At 36.0% G+C, this 23,263-nt stretch overlaps 1 protein-coding gene across 5 annotated transcripts in view; it reads right to left on the bottom strand.

Annotated features, from left to right (window-relative positions):
* Nucleotides 1-23,263, bottom strand: part of DMD (dystrophin) — a 1,951,117-nt gene that overhangs the window by 1,468,687 nt on the left and 459,167 nt on the right. For 4 of the 5 annotated variants that reach the window (XM_058659083.1, XM_058659078.1, XM_058659079.1 and 1 more), the window contains exons 8-9: nt 3,951-4,132; nt 2,699-2,827 (exon numbers count right to left, since the gene is read on the bottom strand). In XM_058659083.1, the coding sequence (XP_058515066.1) occupies nt 2,699-2,827; nt 3,951-4,132 (311 nt within the window). The remainder of the gene's footprint in view (nt 1-2,698; nt 2,828-3,950; nt 4,133-23,263) is intronic. The other variant, XM_058659080.1, reaches the window with a different exon arrangement.

The raw sequence follows: 23,263 nt of genomic DNA, 5'->3' as shown, positions 1-23,263 counted from the left end.
CAATAATAAATGATCACCCTAACATGAGAGCCAAGGTATTTGGTGTCACAGCACGTTAAGCGACTGCGGGGATTGTTTGTACCCCATAATGTGGTGAAGGTTTGAGTCCTGGCTACTCTGCCTCCAATCCAGCTCCCTATTAAATATACTCTGGATGTACCAGATGACAGCTCAAGTACTTGGGTCCCTGTCACCTATGAAGGAGACTAGGATAGATTTTCTGGGTACTGGCTTGGCACTGGCCCTATCTCTGCTTTTCCATCCATTGGGAGAATAAACCAGCAAAGGGAAGATCTTTCTAATTTTTTTCTCTCTCTGTCTGCCTTTCAAACACATATAAAAATGCATAGCATAAATCTTTGGAAAAAATATGGTGACCCACAAAATTTTAATGATTTTTCTGATTTCCATAGAGGAGTATCAACTGCATGACTTTCTTACAGAACATTCCATCTTATCATACCACTAGTCTTTTATACCACTTACATAAAAACTTTTGATGCAATGCAGTGTAGTCTGATTTGAGTTCATTTAAAGTAGGCAGATCCAATCTGAAGAGGGAAGTGCAGGTTTAGACCTTCTGAGATGTTACAAACAGTTCATTAACATAGTTAACATATGAACGTCTCAAATCTTACTACATGTAACATCAGGTTCTGATGTGCTTCCTTTAGTAACTTAAGATATTATTTTCCTTGTGATTTGTACTTCATATTTTTCAAAAAGTAAACACTGGGTTTTATTTCAGTGACTTAGGCTAAGTAAAAAGATAAGCGAATTTACTGAATGTTTCACAACATACTATGCATTCAGTAAGATTTAGATACAAGTAAAATGCAGAGTCTAGAAAAATTTAAATCCATTTGAATTTGCTTTATTAAGGAGTCATACTTGAGCAAAGCCTTAATGAGGCAGTAATGAGGTGAAAATGTGCCACCAGAACAGGCAGTTGGAAAACCTTCTAAAAAACAGCAGTTCAAGAAAACTGATAATGAGGAGGGAAAAAATCCGTACATCTTTTTCTTGGCTTATGCTACTTTATTTTTGGATATGACATCTATTGCTTAAGCCTTAGACATGAGTGGTGCCAATAAAAAGAATCTTGAGAGTCAGGAGAGGGAGAGTCATTCCAGGAGAATCAAGAAAATTGGGATGGAGAGCAAAGACTGGATAAATTTACACACAAAACGTGAATAAAAATAACACTTATCATTCCTAGGAAATATTACAAGCAATACATTATTTCATGTGTTTGCACATGTGTGACACATTCATCAGTATTTAATAACAGTGAAGACATTATTTATAAACTTGAACAAGAAACCTAAACTAGAGGTCAACATTTGGTCTAGTGGTTGAAATTTTACTTTAAGTGCCCATAACTCACACTAGAATGTCTGTGTTAGTCCCAACACCAGCACCTGATGCGAGCTTCCTGCTAAAGCACACCCTGGAGGGAGGTAGTGATGACTCACAGAATTGGGTTCCTGTCACTACATGGAAGACCTGGATAGACTTTCTGACTCCTGGCTAATGTAGGCATTTGGAGAGTGAACCAGCAGATGAGAGGTTTCACTCTTTATCTTAGATAGATAGATAGATAGATAGATAGATAGATAGATAAACCTTTGTGAAATTTTTCATGATAACAGAAGAAGAATCAGAGTCACATAAACTTGCTCACCAAGTGTCCCTGTCCAAAGATGCAAGAAAACTAATCAAAGACAGAGTATATATCTATGCCCCCAAATTAATGTTTCCTTGGGGGAATTCAGCCAAAGAATTTTTAGCCTCATATATCAATTAAATGCCACAAAAATTACTAATTAAATGCATACCACTGATTGAAAAAAAAATGAGTCCCCAAAATTCACACTAAGTTTAAAGAGAATCAGGCATACAATTTCTAAGCTACTATTCGCATAGGATCGATTTCAGAAAAGCTACAGAACTTTCAAATTGCTACACTGAGCTAAATAAAGCTTTCTCTTAATGAGAAATCCTTACAAATTAGCAATTCTAGGACATTCTGTTTCCATGTCCTAAGTAATTTCTTACATTTTTAGGTTTCCTACAATATTACAAGGGTAGAAAAGTATACTGAGAAAATTCATCGCATCCAAAATATTAAATGCTACATATATTATGATTTTGGTATAGATTTTTCTTATCAACACAATAGACCAAATTATATGCAAATTTAAATTATTAAAATTAAGGAGTCTAATATGAAGAAGCTTATATTTGCATGTATTTAGTAATACAAAACACATTTTATAGAATGGAAATACAGTAAAAGGAATCACTTACTGTAAATCTCTTTTTTGTATACTAGATCTAAATAAGTCTCTTCAAGCAGTGCAGTTAGTAATTTCCACATATTTGTCCATACTTTCAAATTACACATATATATGGGCTATGTAATATTATAACTATTTGCCACATTTGTAAAAGGACTTTTCATATTGAAAGTACAAGTCACTATTACATGTATCCCATCCATAAAAATCAACATATATTAAATGTGGAGAATAAACAGTAAAACAGCGTCATGTCAGACCATCTAATAAAGCGGTGAAAAATAAAACAGCTCCTAATGCAAGAGAGAAAAGGCACTAAAGAACTCAAACACGTAAAAGCAATGTTAGATTCTCTTGAAAGTTTTCTGGTTTGAAGAAGAGAGTAAATGTTGACAGACCTGTGAAGGAAATGGGCTCCGGGTGGGGTCAGAAGTGCTGACATAAGCAGCCTGCGTGTAGGCATAGCTCTTGAATCGAGGCTTGGGAGAAGAGGTTCGCTCATAACCCTGTGCTAGACTGACTGTGATCTGCAGAGAAGGGTTTCGGGTGTGTGGGGAAGGACAGAGGGTGGAAGGAGACATGGTAAGTAACCCTGGAAGGACTACTTTCCAACACACAACAGAGCGTAAATGGAAATGATGAAATGAAACATTTAATCCAAAATACATATGAATGATTTCAGACAAACGAACACTCCAAGAATTGTGGTGCTCAAGGTCTTGTCGGGCAGGTTAAACTGGCAGGATATGACCTTGGGCTTTAACCATGCTGACACAACTCTAGCCGTTACAAGGAACAGTCCTCTTCAGCCTGCCCAAAACAGGGAGCCTAAAGCAGTTTTCTCTGAATTCAAGGTAAACAAAGCCAGAATTCATCAGATCAATACCGTGGAAAGGACTAAAGTTTTCTTGAGCTAAATATAGAACTAGCTAGTGGAGTGTGAAAATTAGGCTTAACAGCTTCCCACACCCTCAGCAGAAATGTTGCTAAAGGCTTTTATTATTATTATTATTGCTGTTCATGTCTGAGAAAGAACAAAAAAACACCCAAAAATGCTTGAAAGAACAAGACTATGTAAATGAAGAATCCCACTGAATTCTAAATACTGATATGAAATTTGATTTTATCAGAAACATCCTCCATTTTATATATATTTGAATTATTCTAAAACACTTGCATCTTTTCAAACATGTTATTTTAAGTAATCAAAATTTGTTAGTATATCAACAAACTGCCACCAAAAATTGTAAAAATATAATTGAATACTGTATGAGTCTTTGTCCTTTCTGTGGCTTTTTGCACTTGCCTTTTGTTGGTGGCAGTTTCAAAATCAACATTTATATAATTTTCTTTCACTTTATTTTACAGGATAGAAATGCAATATATTCTGTGTTTTATACTCCAAGAATATGGGGTATATCATCAGTAGGATATTTTAACCATGTGCTTTGAAAAGAAAACTATAATCCTTACGACATTAAATTAACAAGGTTTAGTGTTCTTTTTTCTTTCTGTATGCCCATGCACTATTTTGTGTATACACATAGATATGATATGATATATGATATTAGGAGGTATGTATCTGTGATGTCAAAAATACATATAAAATAGAAAATGGTGTTAATATTTGTTGTCCTTTCAATACTTTACCTGTTGGGAATAGTGCATTTCATGATGTAATTGGAAATGTTCTTCTCTAGTCACTTTTGATGGCCTTGGCAACATCTCTACTTCCTGGATGGCTTCAATGCTGATTTGTTGCGGCAGAACTTGGAAAAGTGATGTGATGTACATTAAGATGGACTTCTTATCTGGATAAGTTGTGGCAACATCTGTAAGCACATTAACACCACATATCAATTTTTGGTTTGTATATTTGAGTCTGAAAGAGTAATGAACAAATCAATATTACACAAAGAAGATGGATTAAAACAAGCACTCCAATGTCCATGAATGTCCTCTAGAGGCTAATTAGAACATGATCATCAGAAGTAAAATGGTCTTCCAATTTGGCAGACCAGTAAGATGAGCACTAACGTTAATTTCTTTTCCTTGTTCACATAAGAACTCCATCTCTCATAACACATTTTTCTAACTCAAATTACCAAGGAAGCTCATCTAAGAGTTTGGCTTTCATTAGACAAGACACAAAAATAAGAGATTACATTTTCTTTTCCATGAAAATTGATATTAACCTGTCAGTTAAAATAGCTCATTAGTAATCAAATAAGTATACAAAAAGATTTAATTCTTGTGTCCCAAGAAAGAAAACTTAAGCCTCCTAATCGAATTTTTTGCTGGTGTTTATGTAAAGATCTAAATCTCTCTCTGTGGGAAATGGGTCATATATTTCGCTAACAAAAATAAAACATGGTATATAGATAGTGATTTGTAATATTCTTCAAGCATATTAAAAAAATATTCACGGACATTATAGTCCATCTGTTAAGGTAGTGTGCCACTTCAGTTCCTAGACTTTGGAGATAATCTTTGAAGTCCTGTACAGAGATAATTATCACAATGGTGATTACCAAGGGCTGGGAGGAGAGAATGGGGTTGCAGAAATGTTGGTCATAGGACACAAAACTTTGGCCAGCTAGAAAGAATAAAGTCCAGGACACCCATTGCTTGACCTAGTTAACAAAGCATTTGCTTTTAATCATTACTAAGCAAAGAGATTTCAAGTGTTTTCACTATCAAACTAACCAAGTAGGTGCTGTATTTGCTAATTAGTTTGATTTAGCCATTCCACAAAGTATACACATTTCAAAAATCATGTTGTCCATGATAAACAAATACATGTTTTTGTCAATCAAAAAAATATCTGAAAGACAAACTACAAAGACAAAACCAAGAACAGGCAGGAGGCCAAGGCAGTCGTGAGGTATAAACTGAACAGTAGTAGTTTAACTAACATAAAAAGGTCCATTTTAAGGGGTGGAACTTGGTACAGCAGTCAAGTCACTGTTTGAAACACCATATCCCACATTAGTGTGTCTGCTTTGAGTCTTGGTTGCTCTTCCTCTGACTGAGCTTCTAGCTAATGCATACCCTGGAAGACAGGAGATGGTGGCCCAAGGAGTTAGGTCTCTGTCACTCATGTGCCCAGATTAAGTGCCAGGCTCAAAGCCTTTTGCTTAGTTCAGTCTTGCCTAATGCAGGTCTTCATTAAGATTTTCTCTCTCTCTGTATGTGTGTATGTGTGCGGGATTCTGCCTTTCAAATGAATAAATATAACCTTAAAAAATCTAATGAACTGGGGGAAATATTTGATGGGGAAACAATGATTAGTAGGCCATATATTCAAGTTAAAAGTAAATTCTGATTTCTATATGGAAAACAATAACGTTACTATAAATAATGACATATTATACATATTGTTAGAATGGTGTAAGAATTGATTTTGAAAATTCTTATCACAAATGAATGGTAAACTTTGAAGGAAATAACTATGATTCCACTAATTAAAGTTTTATAACATGTGCCTGTGTATCAAAACACCACATAGTACTGCACTCTATCAAGCTGTATAATATTTATATGCGCACTCTTTAGACAGCTTTGAATTTTTTAATCCAAATGGATTAATTTCATATCTACTCACTGATATTTTATAGACAGGCATGCACATTCATATGTTTGGCCTCAAATGATTACAGTAAAAAAATGAGCATAAATTAGACAAACATTTACTCAACTGTCCAAATCAATATCAAAAAACTGCAAAAAATTATGACGCAAAATTGAATCAAAAGCCAACATAAATCAGTCAAGAAAATAAGTTTCCACTAATGTCAACAAACTATTTAACTTTTCAGCCCATATTGCTACTATCTGCCTCTAAAGTCATGTGCAAGTAGGTAAAAACAAGTACCTGAAGAAATCACCTACTGCTTCCAAGTGCATATTAGTGAGAAGCAGGATTCGAAGACAATCCAGGATTGGAACCCAGGAATGAGGGTGTTCCTAATTCTTTCTTTATAAACAAATAGAATTAAATGTTCAAAAATCCTTTGAATTCCTTTAACATGTACTCACTACTACTACAACAAACTCACTAAGGAACCATTATAATCAAAATATCTAAGTGAGTTACTCAAGGGATTAATCCAACAGACATTTCACAGGCTCTGCGCCCTATCTGGGATAATGGGAGCATAAATAAATAAGAGAGAATTCAACGGCCTAGCATGATGGTGCAGTGGCTAAATCCTCCCCTTGCTCACACTGGGATCCCATATAGGCACTGCTTTGTGTCCTGGTTGCTCTACTTCAATCCAGCTCCCTGCTTGTGGCCTGGGAAAGCAGTAGAGCATGGTCGAAAGCCATGGGACCATGCACACATGTCAGAGATCAGGAAGAATCTACTGGCTTTGCAGCCACTTGGGCAGTGAGCCAGAAGATGGAAGATCTTTCTCTCTGTACTCTCCTTCTATCTGTAAACCAGCCTTTCAAAAATTAAAAAAAAAAAAAAAAGAGAGTTCAAAATATTTAGTTTGGTGAAAAGAAGTCACATTTTTCCAGAAATTAACGCAACCAGTGCTTTATTGTGTTTGGATAAAGGAGAAAATATATATTTTGGGATGATCAGACAATTCTTGATGAATAGGAAACTGAAAGAAGTTCATAGTATTTCATTAGCTAGAAATGCAGAATGAATAGTGAAATAGCATAACAAGTTCAAATGTCAGGAAAACTTTGATATGCCCTGGGAATATTGGTTTTGGATGTCTTAGCCACAGAAAGGAGGATAGTGAAAAGTAAGATAAAACTAAGAAACTGCATGGCTCAACTAATCCTCCACCTTGCAGTGCTAGCATATCATGTGAGCACCATTTTTTCCCCCCAACTGATTCACTTTCCATCCACCTCCCTGCTGATGACCTGGGAAAGCAACACAGGATGGCCAAATGCCTTGGGATCCTGCACCCATGTGAAAGACTTGGAAGAAGTTCCTGGCTCCTGGCTTCAGGTTCGCTCAATTCCAGTCATTGCAGCCTTTTGGGGAGTGAACTATTGCGTAGAAGATCTTTCTTTCTGACTCCTATGTCAATCTAACTTTTCAATGAAAACATGTATCTTTTATAGAAAATCTGTAAGGAATATCGAGGTATTATCAACAGCAGAGTAGTAAACTTGTCCTTAGTTTGATAGTTTGGAAAGCAATTAGTTTTCAAAGAGTATGACACCATGATTGGGGCCAGAGCAGTGGTGTAGTGAATATACCTATATGTGTGCTGGTTCATGTCTCACCCACTCCACTTCTGATCAAGCCCCTTGCTTACAGCCTGCTAAAGCTACAGAGGATGACTCAAGTCCCTAGGCTCCTGTACTTGTATAGGAGACCCAGAGGATGCTCCTGGCTTTCAGCTTTCTATGGATCCAGCTTTGGCCAACAAGGCCATTCTTTGTTTTTTAAGATTTATTTATATTACTTTACAGTCAGAATTGCAGAGAGAGAGAGAGAGAGAGAGAGAGAGAGAGAGAGAAACTTTTCATTCATTGGTTCTATCTCCAAGTAGCTGTAATGACCAGAGCTCTGACCTTGGAATCTTCTACCAGGGATTTCACGTGGGTGCAGGATTCCAAGGACTTGGGCCATCCTCTCTTTTTCCAGGTCATAATCAAGGAGCTCGATCACAAGTGGAGCAGCCAGGTATTATACAAGCACCCATATTGTGATAAGGGCTCCATAGGTGGAAAATTAGCTTAGTAAACCACAGTACTAACTCCAAAATGCCACACATTTTAAAATGAGGGAACTGCAGTTCACAGGGACACATGGCAACATTCAAAGGCAGTCAGAATAACATCAGAAAACAGGAATCACAGCATACTGGTTAGTGTATTTGCAAATGGATTATCACAAGGACATGATACAAAGGGCAGCACTGGAATCAAAATTGTTCAGTTAGCAAACATTTCTATTTCCCTCTTTCTAATAAGTGAGATAGAGTCTAAATCGATGCAAATATACACGCACATTTGATAAACGAGTGGAATTTCAGTCATATTTCTTTAGCCATCAAATTAATAAAAAATTAGAAAAGTATAGTGATCAGTGTTCCACAGGCTTTATGAATTTGGCCAAATTCCTGCTTACTTTGAGTATCAGTTGGTTACAACTTCATGAAAACATTTAAGCAAAGTCTATCAAAACTTTCAAAATAAACATATTTATCGATGCAATCATTTTTGTTCAGGGAATGCACCCCAAGGAAATTACACATTTACATGAAGATTTACATAAATCTGATGAACACTTTAAATGGTATTTACAATGCAAATATATTTAATAACAAAAAACCCCAGCTCAGACTAATGTTAGTGCCTTAACAGAGAATTCTAGAATGTTTGACTCTGTAGCTGTATAGGAAAATTACAAAGCCATTCAAAACACTCCTTTTGGCTGTTCATTGATACTATATTAAGCTAAATGCTCTGGGGTTAAGCCACGATCTGCTACAAAGCCATTCCAAGTGGAGCACATGTTCACTAGCATGTAGCACCTGAGCAATCAGTAGACGCTGGCTTAGGGATGCGGCCCCTGCAACCCACATGCAAGATCCTGATGCAGTTCCTGCCTCCTCACTTTGCGTGCCCAGCCCTGGCTGTTCTAGCCATTTGAGAAGTGAACTAGTAAGTGGAAGGTTCTGCCTTTGGAATTTAAAAAAAAGTGTAAATTCTTTAAAAAAAAATAATGCTACACAAAACAATACCAAAGGAATAATGTGTTATTTATTCTTAATTGCATACCAATTTTACAGAAGGACTATGGGGATATATTTGAAAATATTAGTGAAATAGGTATGCTAGTGTAATTGAGACCTAACTTTTTTATTTTGTCATATCATTATTTTCCAAACTTTAATCAATATACATTAATTTTACAATTAGATAAATGCATTCTGTTTTAATAAGTGTTTTTGCAAAGATAAAAATGAATCAATAAAATCAACATTCTATAGTTTTCTTTCAATATGCCCTCACTCCAAAAAGAAGTCCATGCAAATGAGTTGGTTATGAAACTAGCATTTTTCAACAAAACCATTCTTATCCTGGATAGTCAATGCCAGGAAAGTCTGATTAGCTAACCACCAGGCATAACTTCAAAGTAGTTTTGAGACATCTAAACACAAGATTTGATATATAAATCAGTCTCACTTTGTTCCAAGGAAAGGAAGGTATTGAAAATGGATTATAGTGTACAATCATGTGTAATCAGAAGTAAACATGATTTTTGTAAGATAAATATATAAATGCATACCTACAAACCTCTGGTTAGTCAACCTTTTAGGGAGTCCATTTTTTAAAAAATGGGACGATGTCATTTAGAAAAAATGAGCATAAGCTTTGATCATTTCCTGCAGCTATATTATCAACAACAACAACAAAGCCCAGTAAATAATAAATTCAATGAAAGATAAAGGGTATGGATGTACCAACACAAATGAAACTTGGATCCAAAATTAGGAATAACATAGCACATCCAAATATGAAACCGTACGTATATACATGCTAACACAATCACAACGTGCGTTTACAGAAAAATCCAAATCCAAATACTAAATTTTGAAGAACTCACGGTTGGAAGGTAAGGTACATATCTCCTGAGGTTTGTAAATGAAGAAAGCTATGTTATCCTGTAATGTCATCTGATGCCTAAAAGCTAGTGTTAATAAATTAAAAACACAAACTCATTCATTAAAGGTTTAGATTGTTAGTTTCCACTTTATTATATTCAAAACTGCATTCTACATACTTGTATTCTCCCCTTAATATGATTATGTAACAATTACAAAAGAAAATCATTTACATAGGTCTTCCCATGTTAAATTGTTTTGCATTCTGGAAGATATGTTCACTTATTACTAATAATCAATTTTAGCCTTTACTTTAACAGTCCAGGTACTTTCTTCTGTCATCTGATAAAACTGCTTCTTTTTAAATAACTATAAAATGTGCTAATAAAAATAATTCTCATTGATGATGATGATTATGTTTCATAACAAAATTAATAATGAAAAGGAAGAATTTTATTTATAAATAGGAAACACTAAACAGCTTCACCTTTTAAACTTACAATGAGTGTTTTAAATATGTTTATGGTGAAAATAGCACTAAACCATGACTACTATCTTGGTACCGTTGTAAAACAGCAGCTTAAAATTCATAATGTTTACCAAAGTTGTAACAGGGGAAAATATAAAAACAAAACTAAAATTGAAGTGTTTATGGAAGACTCCTATACTAAAAGTTACTTTACTCTTCTGATTATTAACTAAATAATCATAACCTTGGCTGTGCAAACAGAACTTAAACATCATGTATTCAATTCAAAAAGTAACTATTTCTACAAGTAATGTCACTGATTATGGAAAGTACTATGTTGAAAATATGAGACACTGAAAAATATATTTGGCAAACATTTACCGATGTATAATTAGGTACCAGAATATAGTATAGACATTCAGGACACAGAGGTAAATAAATGAGCAGTAAGATTGGTTCTCGTGGAAAATTGATTCAGAAAGGAATTGCAAATAAATAATTTTAAAATCCTCAATTTATACTGGGCCATGCACTCTATCACTTAGTTCTTATGGTGATATTGTATAAAGAACTGACTTTCACTAAAGTATTTTCTGCTGGGTTCACTTTTGGGGAAATAGACAGGAATGGGAATTCAGAAATGTTAACATCAAACATTTTGAAAATTCCTGAGAAAAAAATGCACTGAGTCTGGTCGAAAAAAGTCAACTAAAAAGAAAAGGACAAAAGCTGTAAAGACAAAACCCTCCCAGGTTGCTGGTGCTTAGCAAAGCCTTTGCTCTCTCCATGGACAAAACAGGCTCACAAGGCACCCTCCAACCATGCGAGTGTTATATACAAAGACTGCGGGAATTTTGTGATGATGTGATGTTGTCTGGTGTGTAGCTGGATGTCTGGGCATTCAACAGCTCTGACTTCAGAAGCTAAGAGGGCTCCCTTTTCTTGAGATAGAACAATGAAGGATTGTATGCTCACACAGAACTTCATTGATTTTTTTTTGTTGATGGTGGTGTGAGCAGGCTGGTAGCTACTCCAGCCAATCCTGGGCATTGATGACTACAAGAGATTAGGTGAGCCTGCATCATCACCGTACTAACATCCATCATCACTGCCTTCTTCATGTGGGCAAGAGATCTACCATGCCCAACTTGGGTATCACACTGGAATCTCACCCAACATTTGAGCACACTGGCACAAACCAGTCCAAATCCCTGTATAAACACTGATGGAGCAGTCATTCCACAAAACCCCAGGAATATAACTCAAAGACAAATAACATCAGAGAAAAACAACAAGCCCTTTCAGAAATACCCGAAAATAAATGCAGAAATGCAACAAAACAAGGAGACAATATGACTCCCAAAAAGGAACAAAACATTTCAATAATACAGAGTGACAATGAAGAGATGGATGAAATGCCTAAAAATGAATGAAAAAAATTATCACAGGATAATTCAAAAGCATGCAGAAAAAAAAAGAAAAATGCTACAAAGACATTAAGATATACTGAAATGCAGATGCTAAGAATTCAATATACCAATCAGAAAATATAATAGAAAGCTTCAACAACAGGCTTGGTAGGGCAGAAGAAAGAATAACCAAGATATGACAAATCCTTGAAAGTATCTCAGTAAGGCATAAGAAGAGAACAAGTGAAAAAATGAAAAATGATGTCCAGGCTTTATCGGATGGCATCAAACAATATAGCATACATGTCTTAATAGTTTCTGAAGTTAAAGAAGGAACACACAGATTAGAAGCTCTATGCAGTGAGATAATTGCAGACTTCCTTATGTGAGGGAAAAAGGGGATATTTCAAGAACAGGAAGCACACAGAACTGTTACTGGACATTAACAGAAATGCTTCTTATAAAATGTAAAGACATGCCACATTACCTTCCAAAGATCCCTAATTAGACTAAAAGCTGACTTTTTATCAGAAACTCCACAGACTAGGAGAAAATTCAGAGACATAGACTAGGTCCTAACTGCCAACCAAAAAAACTGCATTTAGCAAAACTCTCTCTTATAAATGAAGGTGAAATAAAGACCCTGTAAAACAAACAAAATTGTCTGCCACCACTCATGCAGCAGTAGAAATGATGCTTGGGAACTGCCAAAAACAGAAATATAGAATGATCATGATAACAAAGAAAGTGATGGCTTAAAAAACTGCTTAGTAAAAGTTCAGAGGAAATCTAAAGCAAACTATGTGAATATTTGTAGAAAAATCATGTAACCAAGTCATTATCTTTCATGTATAGTCCTACGTGTAAATGGCCGAGACTGTGCAATTAAAAGATATAGACTTGATGAATGGATTATAAAAAGAAGAATCTTCAGGACTGGTACCATGCTGTTGTATGCTAAGCATCCACCTATGTGGCTGGTATCCCATATAGACAAATGTTTGTGTCCCATCTGCTCCACTTCCAATCCAGCTCCATGATTATGGCCTGGGAGGACAGCAGAGCATGATTCAAACCTTTGGACCCTGTACACAAATGGGAGACCTGGAAGAAGCCCCTGGCTCCTGGTTTCGTAACAGCTTAACTCTCACTATCGCATATGTTGGGAAGGAAATCAGTGGGTGGAAGATTCTCTCTCTCTCTGTAATATTGCCTTTCAAATAAAAGTTTAAAAACAAAAAAATAAAAAAAATCCAAGAAGCTACCATTTATTTGCTGCTACAAGAAACATATCTTTCCAACATAGATACACACAGAATAAAAGGCAAGTGGTGAGAAAAGGTATCCCATGCTAATGAAAGGAAACACAAGCAAGTGTAGCCAATCTAATATCAGACAAAACAGAAATTCACAGATCAATTAAACAGAAAATCAGCAAACAGAGCTAATCTATACCATGGTCCAAATGGAACTAATTGATATCTACAGAACAATTCATCCAACAGCTACAAAACCCCCAATTTTTAAATTCGTGCATAGAACATACTCTAGGATCGATCATATACTAGGCTATAAAGCAAGCTGAAATCATACCATGTATTTTTTTTCTGAATACCATGTAGTGACGCTGGAAATAAACAACTCTAACAACTTAAGAAATTCTAGAAAAATATGCAAACATATGAGACTAAAACACTATGCTACTGATGAAAAGTGGGTCAGGGAAGAAATCAAAAGACAAATTAAAAATATCCTGGAAACTAATGAAGATGGAAACACAACATATCAAAATACATGGTGTACAGCAACAGCAGTGTTAATAGGGAAGTTCAAAGCAATTAGCATCCAAATCAAGAAATCAGAAATGCATCAATTAAATGATCTATCAATACATCTGAAGAACCAAAAAAAAAAATCAAAGTGAGGATTAGTGGAAAGAAAGAAATAAGTTAAATTATTGAAAAAGTATACAAAATTGAAACCAAAAAATAACACATAAGATCAATGAATGGGAAAGCATTTTTTAACAAAAATCACTATAACAACTGAGAGAGAATGATATTAAAAACAAAACTATTTAGACCAATAATTAAAAGGAAGATTGAGTCAAGAATAAGGACCTGTAAAGAAAAGCCCAAACCAGAAGACTTCACTGATGAATTCTACCAAAGTTTTCAAGAACTGGTTTTAATTCTTCTTACATTATTCCGAAGCACTGAAAGGAATTCTGCAAATTTCCTTCTATGAAGCCAGCATTACCTTAATCTCCAAACTAGAAAAATACACAACAAAGTGACTTACAGACTAACATTCCTGATGAACACAGATGCAAAAACTCTCAACAAAACACTGGATAATTGAATGAAATGACACATCAAAAAGATCATTTTACCTAGATCATGTGAAATTTTGCATGATATGCAAGGATGGTTTAACATATGCAAATCAATAACTGTGACATATCACATTAGGAATCTAAAGAATTAAAAGCCATATGATTATCTCAAAACATGGAGAATAAATTTGATAAGATACAATATTCTTTATTAAAAAATAACATCCTTTCATTTTATAAAAATAAAAATAAAAACAAATTGGGTCTAGAAGGAAGATGCAGTCAAGGGAAAAAATGATAAACCATAGCCAGCATCATATTTAATGGGGAAAATATGGAGGCATTTCGACTAAGATCTGGAACCCGACAAGGATGCCCTCTTTCACTACTGCTATTCAAGGTAAGATGCTTCTACACTGCAAGGGAAAACCTCATCAAAGTGAAGAGGCAGCCCACAGAATGGGAGAAATATCTGCAAACTATATATTCGATTACGTTTAATGATCACGATAATAAGGAGCAGAAGAAACTCAACTACAGCAAAAACAAATAGTCCAATTAAAATGAACTAAGAATATGAACAGGTATTTTTCAAAGGAGGAAATATAAATGCCCAGAAGACACACATGAAAACGATGTTCAGTATCACTACCCATCAGGGAAATTCAAGTAAAAACCACAAGGAACTTTCATTTCAACCTGTTTGGAATCTATCATCGACAAAAGGTTGCAAACACCGGTGAAGATGTGGGAGGGAATGGTATCTTAATCCACTGTTGGTTAGAATGTAAGCTACTACAACCATTATGGAAAATAATATGGTGATTTGTCAAATATGAAATAGATCTAGCATATGACCCAGCCACCTCATACCTGGGAATTGACACAAATGAAGTAAAATCAACATGTGAGAGATGTTTCCATTCTCATGTTTATTACAACATAATTCACGATAGCTAATATATGAAACCAACCCAAACATTCATCAGCTGATGATTGGATAACAAAAATGTGATACACACACACACAATGGAATTGTGTTTAGCCATAACAAAAAATGAAATCTTGTCTTTGCCAACAAAATGGAAACAACTATAAATCATTATGCTTATTGACATAAATCAGTCTCAAAGAGACAAATAACCAAAGTTTTCCCCGACTGGTGGTAACTGATACACAGACTACCAAAAATGATAACCTATATGAACAAAAGATATGCTTATTGTCATAGCCTTTGGCTATAATCTAGAGAAACTGTTTCTTTCTACTTGCTATTTGTTCAATTCTTTACTGAATGGTGTGTTAGGCCTGTGACTGTGAAGTGAACTGAATGTATGCCATTGTAAAAATTTGTAAAAAGAAATAAGTAAGGAGGAAGGTTTATGGGGAGCATTACAGGAGGCATTGTGGGGTGGGAAGTATCGCTGTGCTACTAAATCCATATTGCAAAATACATGAAATTAGTTCACTTTATAGAAATAAAATAATTTCAAATAAAAAAGAATGTTACTTTTATTTTCCCTCTTCTTACAATTAGAAGGCTCCCATTCCAATTATGTGAAATATGTTGGATTGTACTACCTACATGTTTACTATTGAATTATCAGTCTTTATTCTAAAAATTTGCTTCTGTAATCCACATTATTTTAAAAATGGGGTAAAGAAGCCATGGGTGGTATGCTGCTAAGTTCATTTTTGAAAGAAAATTGCAACAGAAGCAAAGAAGCAACAACAAAACCCCTGATTTGTACTGATCTGAGGTATTTATGAATACCCACAGCATCAACACTCTGTGGGACTGATTTCAAGTAAATGATGGTTTGCGCACCTCTGCGCAAATCCCTGCCAAACAGTCTCTGTGACCTGGCTCTAGTATGTCACCACAACTCTTAACAGGACCACTCTGTTGCATTTCCACTGAAACCCATTTATCTGCTTCTCTTTGCAATAAAACATTTCGAATGTTTCAGCTACATTCTGCACTTGCTTCCCCCAGCAAATTCCAGTCAACTTATTTAGCATCTCATAGGTACTAGGAAAGCATGAAACAAGTACTATGCAATACAGAATAAGTACAGAATAAAATGCAGAGTAAATACTAGGCAATACAAAAATAAACACAGCAAAATTTCTACCCTCATGTAGTTTAGATTCTAACTGAGCAGAAAAAAAATGTTCCTAGCTTCTCAGGTCTAAAGTGCAATAGATAACAACAGAATGAATTTTAAAAATTGAGGTGTCCATATTTTAAACAGGAAGAGCTTATGAGGCCTTTAGAGATAATGCTACATAAGAAACTCTTTCTCCTGTCTTTCTCCCCTCCTTCCCTTACAAATGCAAATGATTTTCAAATATCTACCTCCAGTTGAACCCTTTCCTAAAATCCTGACAGCTCATAATAACTTTTCATGTATTTTTTTTCTAATTTCTTACCTGCAAAATAGGGCTCTCAGTTTCCTCCTAAATCATTAGGTTCACAGATATGCTACTCAGAATATGGTAACAACATCCATGAATGCTACTACCATAAGCATAGGAATACACTTTCATTTTTACTTTTTCTGCATTCCCTCTTTTACTCCACTAACAAGGCTTGTTTTTCCACCCTGAAATAACTGTACGCATCCACCATTTCATGCTCATTGCTACTGCAATGATCCTCACTTTATGAGGCCAACGTGTTCACATTCTGTTCTCATGCTTCTCATTTCATTTTACATGCAACCGTTGAAGCTACCATTTCAACAGCACAAATTAATTTGGATACCCTTCATTCTTAAAACACATCAAGAAACAGGGAATTTGTGTAGTGGTCAAGATGGCACTTCAGATACTCACATCTTACAAGATGGCTTGGGTCTGAGTGCCAACTCCACTTCTGGCTCCAGTTTCTTAGTGTGTACACTAGGAGACAGGAGATGAGGACCATCATACTTGGTCCATGTCATCGACAGGGGAGACCTCGATTGAAATCCAGGCAGCTAGCTTCAGCATGGTCCAGATTCAGCTTCTGTAAGCATCTGGGGAGTGAATGAGCCGATGGAAGATCTCTCTCTCTCACTCTCCTCCTTCCCTTCCTATATTTCAAGTAAGTATTTTTTAGAGATTTATTTTTATTGCAAAGTCAGATACATACAGGAAGAGAGACAGAGAGAAACATCTTCCATCCAATGATTCATTCCTCAAATGACCGCAATGGGTGGTGCTACGCCAATCCGAAGCCAGGAGTCAGGAACTTCTTTCCGGGCCTCCCACGCAGGTGCAGGGTCCCAAGGCTTTGGGCCTTCCTGGACTGCTTTCCCAGGCCACAAGCAGGGAGCTGGATGGGAAGTGGAGCTGCCGGGATTAGAACCGGTGCTCATATGGGATGCAGGCACGTTCAAGGCGAGGACTTTAGCTCCTAGACCACGACAATGGGCCCTCAAATAAGTATTTCTAAGGTCTAATTTTAAATAACAAAAAGACTCCTGAACTAACTTATTTTCTTTGGAAGAAATCCATGTCCTATATAATGTAACATGGTCCAATCATGCACACTGGAACTAGTTCAGTATGTGTACCTCTCCCTCCTCCCTCTGTCTACTGCCTGATTTGTTTTAGTATCTCATATATCACAGGCACTTTAATACCTCCCAGTGTTTTCACTTACTGTTCTCTCTATTTGAAAGGATTTCTCCACTTCTCTTTCACTTTTGACTCACACTTAACTGTTAGGTTAGTCTATAGGGAACCAACTCACAGATGCATTTGTTAGTCACCCGATTTTAATGTGTCTACTACATGAGTTCCTTGATTTCTGTTTGTTCCAACTCCTGCTGTTACGTACATTTAGGGAGAGAAATAATAGATGAGTGATTATCTCGCGCGCGTGCGCGCGCCTTTGCTATGTCTCTCCCTCTATTTTTAAATAAATAACTCCTTAAATATTGTGACTACTGGGAATAAAGTTCATTTCAGTGCTCTACGTCTGTGAACACAGATAAGATGCATGTTAAGAACTGAGACCCAGTTGAAGGGGAACAAAGCATTAGAACAAAGAAGAGGTATTTGCAGTATTTTTCAACTTAGAAAATTATGTTGAAAGAATAGACTTGGGTATTTAATGATTCTTATCAGGAACTAATAACATACAAGGAACTTTCATAATATTTTTTCATTCAAACTTTAGTATTGTCTTGAGCATTAAGAGTACTGTCCAAGGTCATTTAATAGTTAGCAATAGTCAGATTAAGTTGGGGGGAAAAAGATGTTTGGATTGCATCCAGGTTCTCTCATTTCACAAATTTGAGGGGCTAAGAAGAATTACTTCTCCTTTCTATTTCACCACAAAAATTTCTTAAATCATTGGTCATATCCGTTAAAAGAAGACCCAGTTTGGAGAACCCCTCACGTTCAAGGAACTAGATTAGATGATTTCTTAGATGAAGCATTAACTCCTAGATCACAAAGCATTAATGAGCTAAACAAGAAGAAAATGCATGATAATAACAAAGTTAGTACACTTTTAATCAAAATGAGAAATACTCATTTTGTGCTCAAGACACAAGAGAACTCATGTTCTATTCACTGTTCTCAAACTTTGACATACATTTTTTAAAAATAGCACAGTGCTTTCCTCTATGGAACTACTTCTCTAAGTGCTCTCAGAATCTTGGTAAGATTGAAGTAAATGAAGGCATAAAGCCTTCGATCTCATCAGAACAATGAGTAGCATTGAACAGATATTACTAATAAACCCTATATGTACATGTCAGGGAAGATACATACACATTTATAAACAATATGAACACTACTAAAATTATAACAATAGGTGTGCATTCTTTGTATCCAGAAAGCAATAATCTGAGATTGATAATATTAAGGAAAGCATAAAAAACAAAGGCTTTAGGGCCCAGCACGATAGTGATGTGGTTAAGGTCCTCACCTTGCACGCCCGGGATCCCATATGGGCGCCGGTTCTAATCCCAGCAGCCCTGCTTCCCATCCGGCTCCCCGCTTGTGGCCTGGGAAAGCAGTCCAGGAAGGCCCAAATCCTTGGGCCCCTGCTCCCATGTGAGAGACCCGGAAGAAACTCCTGGCTCCTGGCTTCGGATTGGCTCAGGTCCAGTTGTTGCGGCCGCTTGGGGAGTGAATGATTGGACAGAAGATCTTCCTCTCTGTCTTTCCTCCTCTCTGTATCTCTGACTTTGCAATAAATAATAAATCTTTAAAAAGATAAAGGCTTTATATAGCATCTCATGATAATTACTGCACAATCATTTTGTCCATGCTTAGCTGCAAAATTTCCCTTTGCTTTTTTAAGTGTATGAAAAAAAACAATTATTCCTGATACACCAAATATGAAATTACTGTCTCTTAACCTATGGGATTGGACCTGTGTCTCCTGATGACCGTAAACCTCAGGGATTGGTATAAATATTTCCATTACTATATTTTACACAGCCTCAACCTCTGTCCATAGGTCTAGTTCCCATTTGGGTTCAGTATTAAGTTAACTAGGTCATGTTCCTTCAACATGATGAGAATGCTGCCCCTTGTTAAGAAATATCTTACATCACATTAAATGCTTATGGCCCAGAAACTTGATCTTGCAGTTCTCTGTCATTTTCTTTTTCCTTTAATGCCTCGATTTAATTTCCCAATTTTAAATACATACTTACGTATTTAATACATACTTATGTCAATAGACAACAAAAATAATACGAAAGGGTGCACACTGAATAAAGAAACAACTCTATTGCTCCACAACACAGCAGTCCTGACACCTAAAGGTAATACTTCTCAGCAAAAGCTATGTGATCGCTCCACACATTCATTCATTCATCCATCCATTGATACACCTAGCCATATTGATCTATTCATTTGCCTGTCCACCTAAGCAGACCAAGGTGCATATATACTACCGACTGATCCAATGTCCCACATACCTTCCTGGTGAATCTAGGTAGTATACATTCACTTTCACATATCACTTTCATTAGGTTCTATATAAAACTGGATAAGCAAACTATTCAAACTTGGTCAAACACTTTTGAAAAAGAAAGGATTGTAAAAAGATGCAGCATTTAGCATAATGCTTCAATTTTTTTTCAGAACACTACCTGGTAAATATTATTTTTAAAGCAAATGTGACTTAAAATCTACATACACACATATTTTTGGTATTTAAAAACCAATTTCAGATATCAGGCATTTAGCCTAGCAGTTAAAATACCTGTATCTGAGACGAGAGTACCTAGGCTCAATTCTTAGCTCCTCATACCAGCTTCTTACTAACACAAACTCCAGGTGAACAACGGAAGTGCCTCATGTAATTGAGTTCCTGCCAGCCATGTGGGAGACATGGTAGCAAGTCTTGGCTCCAGGCTTCACCCTCAGCCCAATCACAGCAAGTGTGGGCATTTGGAGAATAAGTCAGTGGATAGGTAATCCGCCCCTCAAGGACATATTTCAAAATACTAAAGTAAATAAGCCATTTATTTATTTATTCATTTACTTACACTGCAATAAGTGTCATGTCAGGTACTGCAGCTTCAGTGAGCTAAGATAAACAACACCACCAAAACACACACACAGCTGGACCTTGAATTTATGGCATCTATAACCCAATGATAGAAATATACCTATCACTACTCAGTATGAAAAATACTGGAGCTACTATAAAGAATATTTCAATAAAAATCTTTATACATTTATGTAGGATATGTATGGTTGTTTCTATGCTTCTAATTTTTCAGTATAAAATCTCAGGACCAAATACATGCATATCTATACACATGCATATGTATGTATGTATGTATGTATATATTTATAAAACACTACTGTATACATATATGTACATTAACAATTTCCTATTTTGAAAGATATGCCAAATCTTATGTTATGTTATTTTTATAGACCAGAATAAAGGACTGGTGTTGTGTCACAGCGTGTTATGCCACCACTTGGTAATACAATTATTCCTTATGGGAGCACCAAAACAAATTTTGCAGCTCTGCTTCCACCCTAGCTCCTTGCTAATGTGCCTAGGAAAGCAGTGAAGGTTGGACAAGTTACAAAAAATATTACAACGGTGCTTGATAAAAGCTCAGTAAAGCAAGTAGAGAGGATGGGAAACACCGGTTAATGCGCTTTAAGTTTGAGTTCCTTAGGAATAAGTAGTTCTAGTGTCTAACTGTGCACTGTGTTATCACACAAAATATGTTATATGTTTACATAAAATAAAACCAGAATATTTTGAATGCTTTGAATGTAAAGAAATGCTAAATGTTTTGGGAGATAGATGTTTACTTTGATTGGACATGCACTGAAACATCACATAGTACCCATAAATAACTACATATTTCATGGGCCAGTGAAATTTTAATTTTGAAATATTAAAATGCTCTAAGCTTTTCTTCAACCAAAAGAAACATAGTACCCCTTTCTATGATTTCCCATTATAACACAATACTATAATTATTCTTATTTAATCATTAGCAATCTTGAGCTTTTTTGTAGCCATTTTTAAAATCTGTTATAGTTTATTCTTATTTTAATTATAGGAGTTTTATTATATTGTTACTCTTTTATGTATATTACACCCATCCTGTCATACTTGTATGGCCTTTAATGAACTCTTACTTCATAGAAAATTTTAGAATTTTTATATTGTTAAGTTTGTTGATCTTTTTAAAAAAGATTTTATTTTTTCATTGGAAAGGCAGATCTACAGAGAAAAGGGGAGACAGAGAGAAAGCTCTTCTGTCCACTGGTTCCCTCCCTAAGTGATTGTAACTGCCAGAGCTGCGTCAATCCGAAGCCAGGAGCCAGGAGCCTCTTCTGGGTCTCCCCTGCGGGTGCAGGTCCCAAGACTTTGGGCTGCCCTTGCTGCTTCCCAAACCACAAGCATGATGCTGGATGGGAAGTGGAGCAGCAGAGACATGAGCCAGCACCCATGTGGGATCCTTGCACATGCAAGCTGACAATTTAGCTATTAGGCTACCATGTCCAGCCCAATTCTGTCAACTTCTCTCACAGATACTGGGTTTTGCATTAACATTATCAAGATACTCTTCAACATTTAATATACCTTTTCAAAAGCTTTACATGTGAACATCAAATTATTACACGAAATCATTTTTTGAAACTATGGTAGTATTTGTGGTGGGATTACATTTCCACAGTTTTCAGCTTATCAAGTCACTCATCTTTCCCCACCTATAAGAAGTACCACCTTCATTGTTTCCTACATGTGCCAAAAAGGAATGACTGTCAAAATATCTAATTAAACTAACTTTCTATGATGCCACACTGTATCACTAAGTCACATTATGAAATCTACTAAATTCGCTCATTTAAATTTATATTCTCATGCATTTGCATGTGGACTAATTTTAGACCAATCTTAACAACTCCATCTCTCTTCCATGTAGTGATTTATTTCCAGTGTGCTCACCCCTATGCATTTCTGCCCTTTCTCTTCTGCTCGTCCCATATGTGGCTGACCCTTTAACACTGTATCTCCTGCGATCTTTGTGGGCTTGTTTCTAGTTGCACTATGCAAATGGGAAGGTCTAGCTGGAAACTCAAAGGTAAGCAAGAAAAGGCTAGGTTCATCTCTCTTCCACATTTTCCCTGCTTTAGAACTTCATGTGTTGGTAGATTAGCCATACCGACCACTTCATTTCCTCCATTAGTGTAGTATCAGTCACTTCCTTTGTTTCATTTACCCCTTACCCAGAGGGGTAGTGATTGAGTCCAATTATTACTTCTCATCTCAAAGTTATTCACAGTAACTTATCCACTAACATATAATTCTGTAATTATCTTCACATTTTATTTCAGAATTTCAGACAACAAAGCAAACATTGTGGGGTAGGGGCTGGCATTGTTACACAGTGTGTTATCCTGCCTGCAACTATGGCACAACACAGGAGTTACAAATCAAGTCCAAGCTACTCTGTTTCTGATCCAGCGACCGACCTGCTAATATGCCTGGAAAAGCAGCAGAGAGAAAGACCAATCTCTCTCTCTCACTCTCTCTGGTCCCCTGCTACTCCCCCTCATTCTAATTCTACCTTTTAAATAAAATAAACCTTTTAAAAAGTTGTTATGTAGTAGTAAGAGTTCTCATACATTCCTAACTTTTGCTTCCCCTTTAAGATTTCAGATTATTATCTTTGTTA

This window comes from Ochotona princeps, chromosome X, assembly GCF_030435755.1.
Source record: "Ochotona princeps isolate mOchPri1 chromosome X, mOchPri1.hap1, whole genome shotgun sequence".
NCBI classification, from domain to species: domain Eukaryota; kingdom Metazoa; phylum Chordata; class Mammalia; order Lagomorpha; family Ochotonidae; genus Ochotona; species Ochotona princeps.
This window is presented reverse-complemented; position numbering and strand designations above follow the sequence as displayed.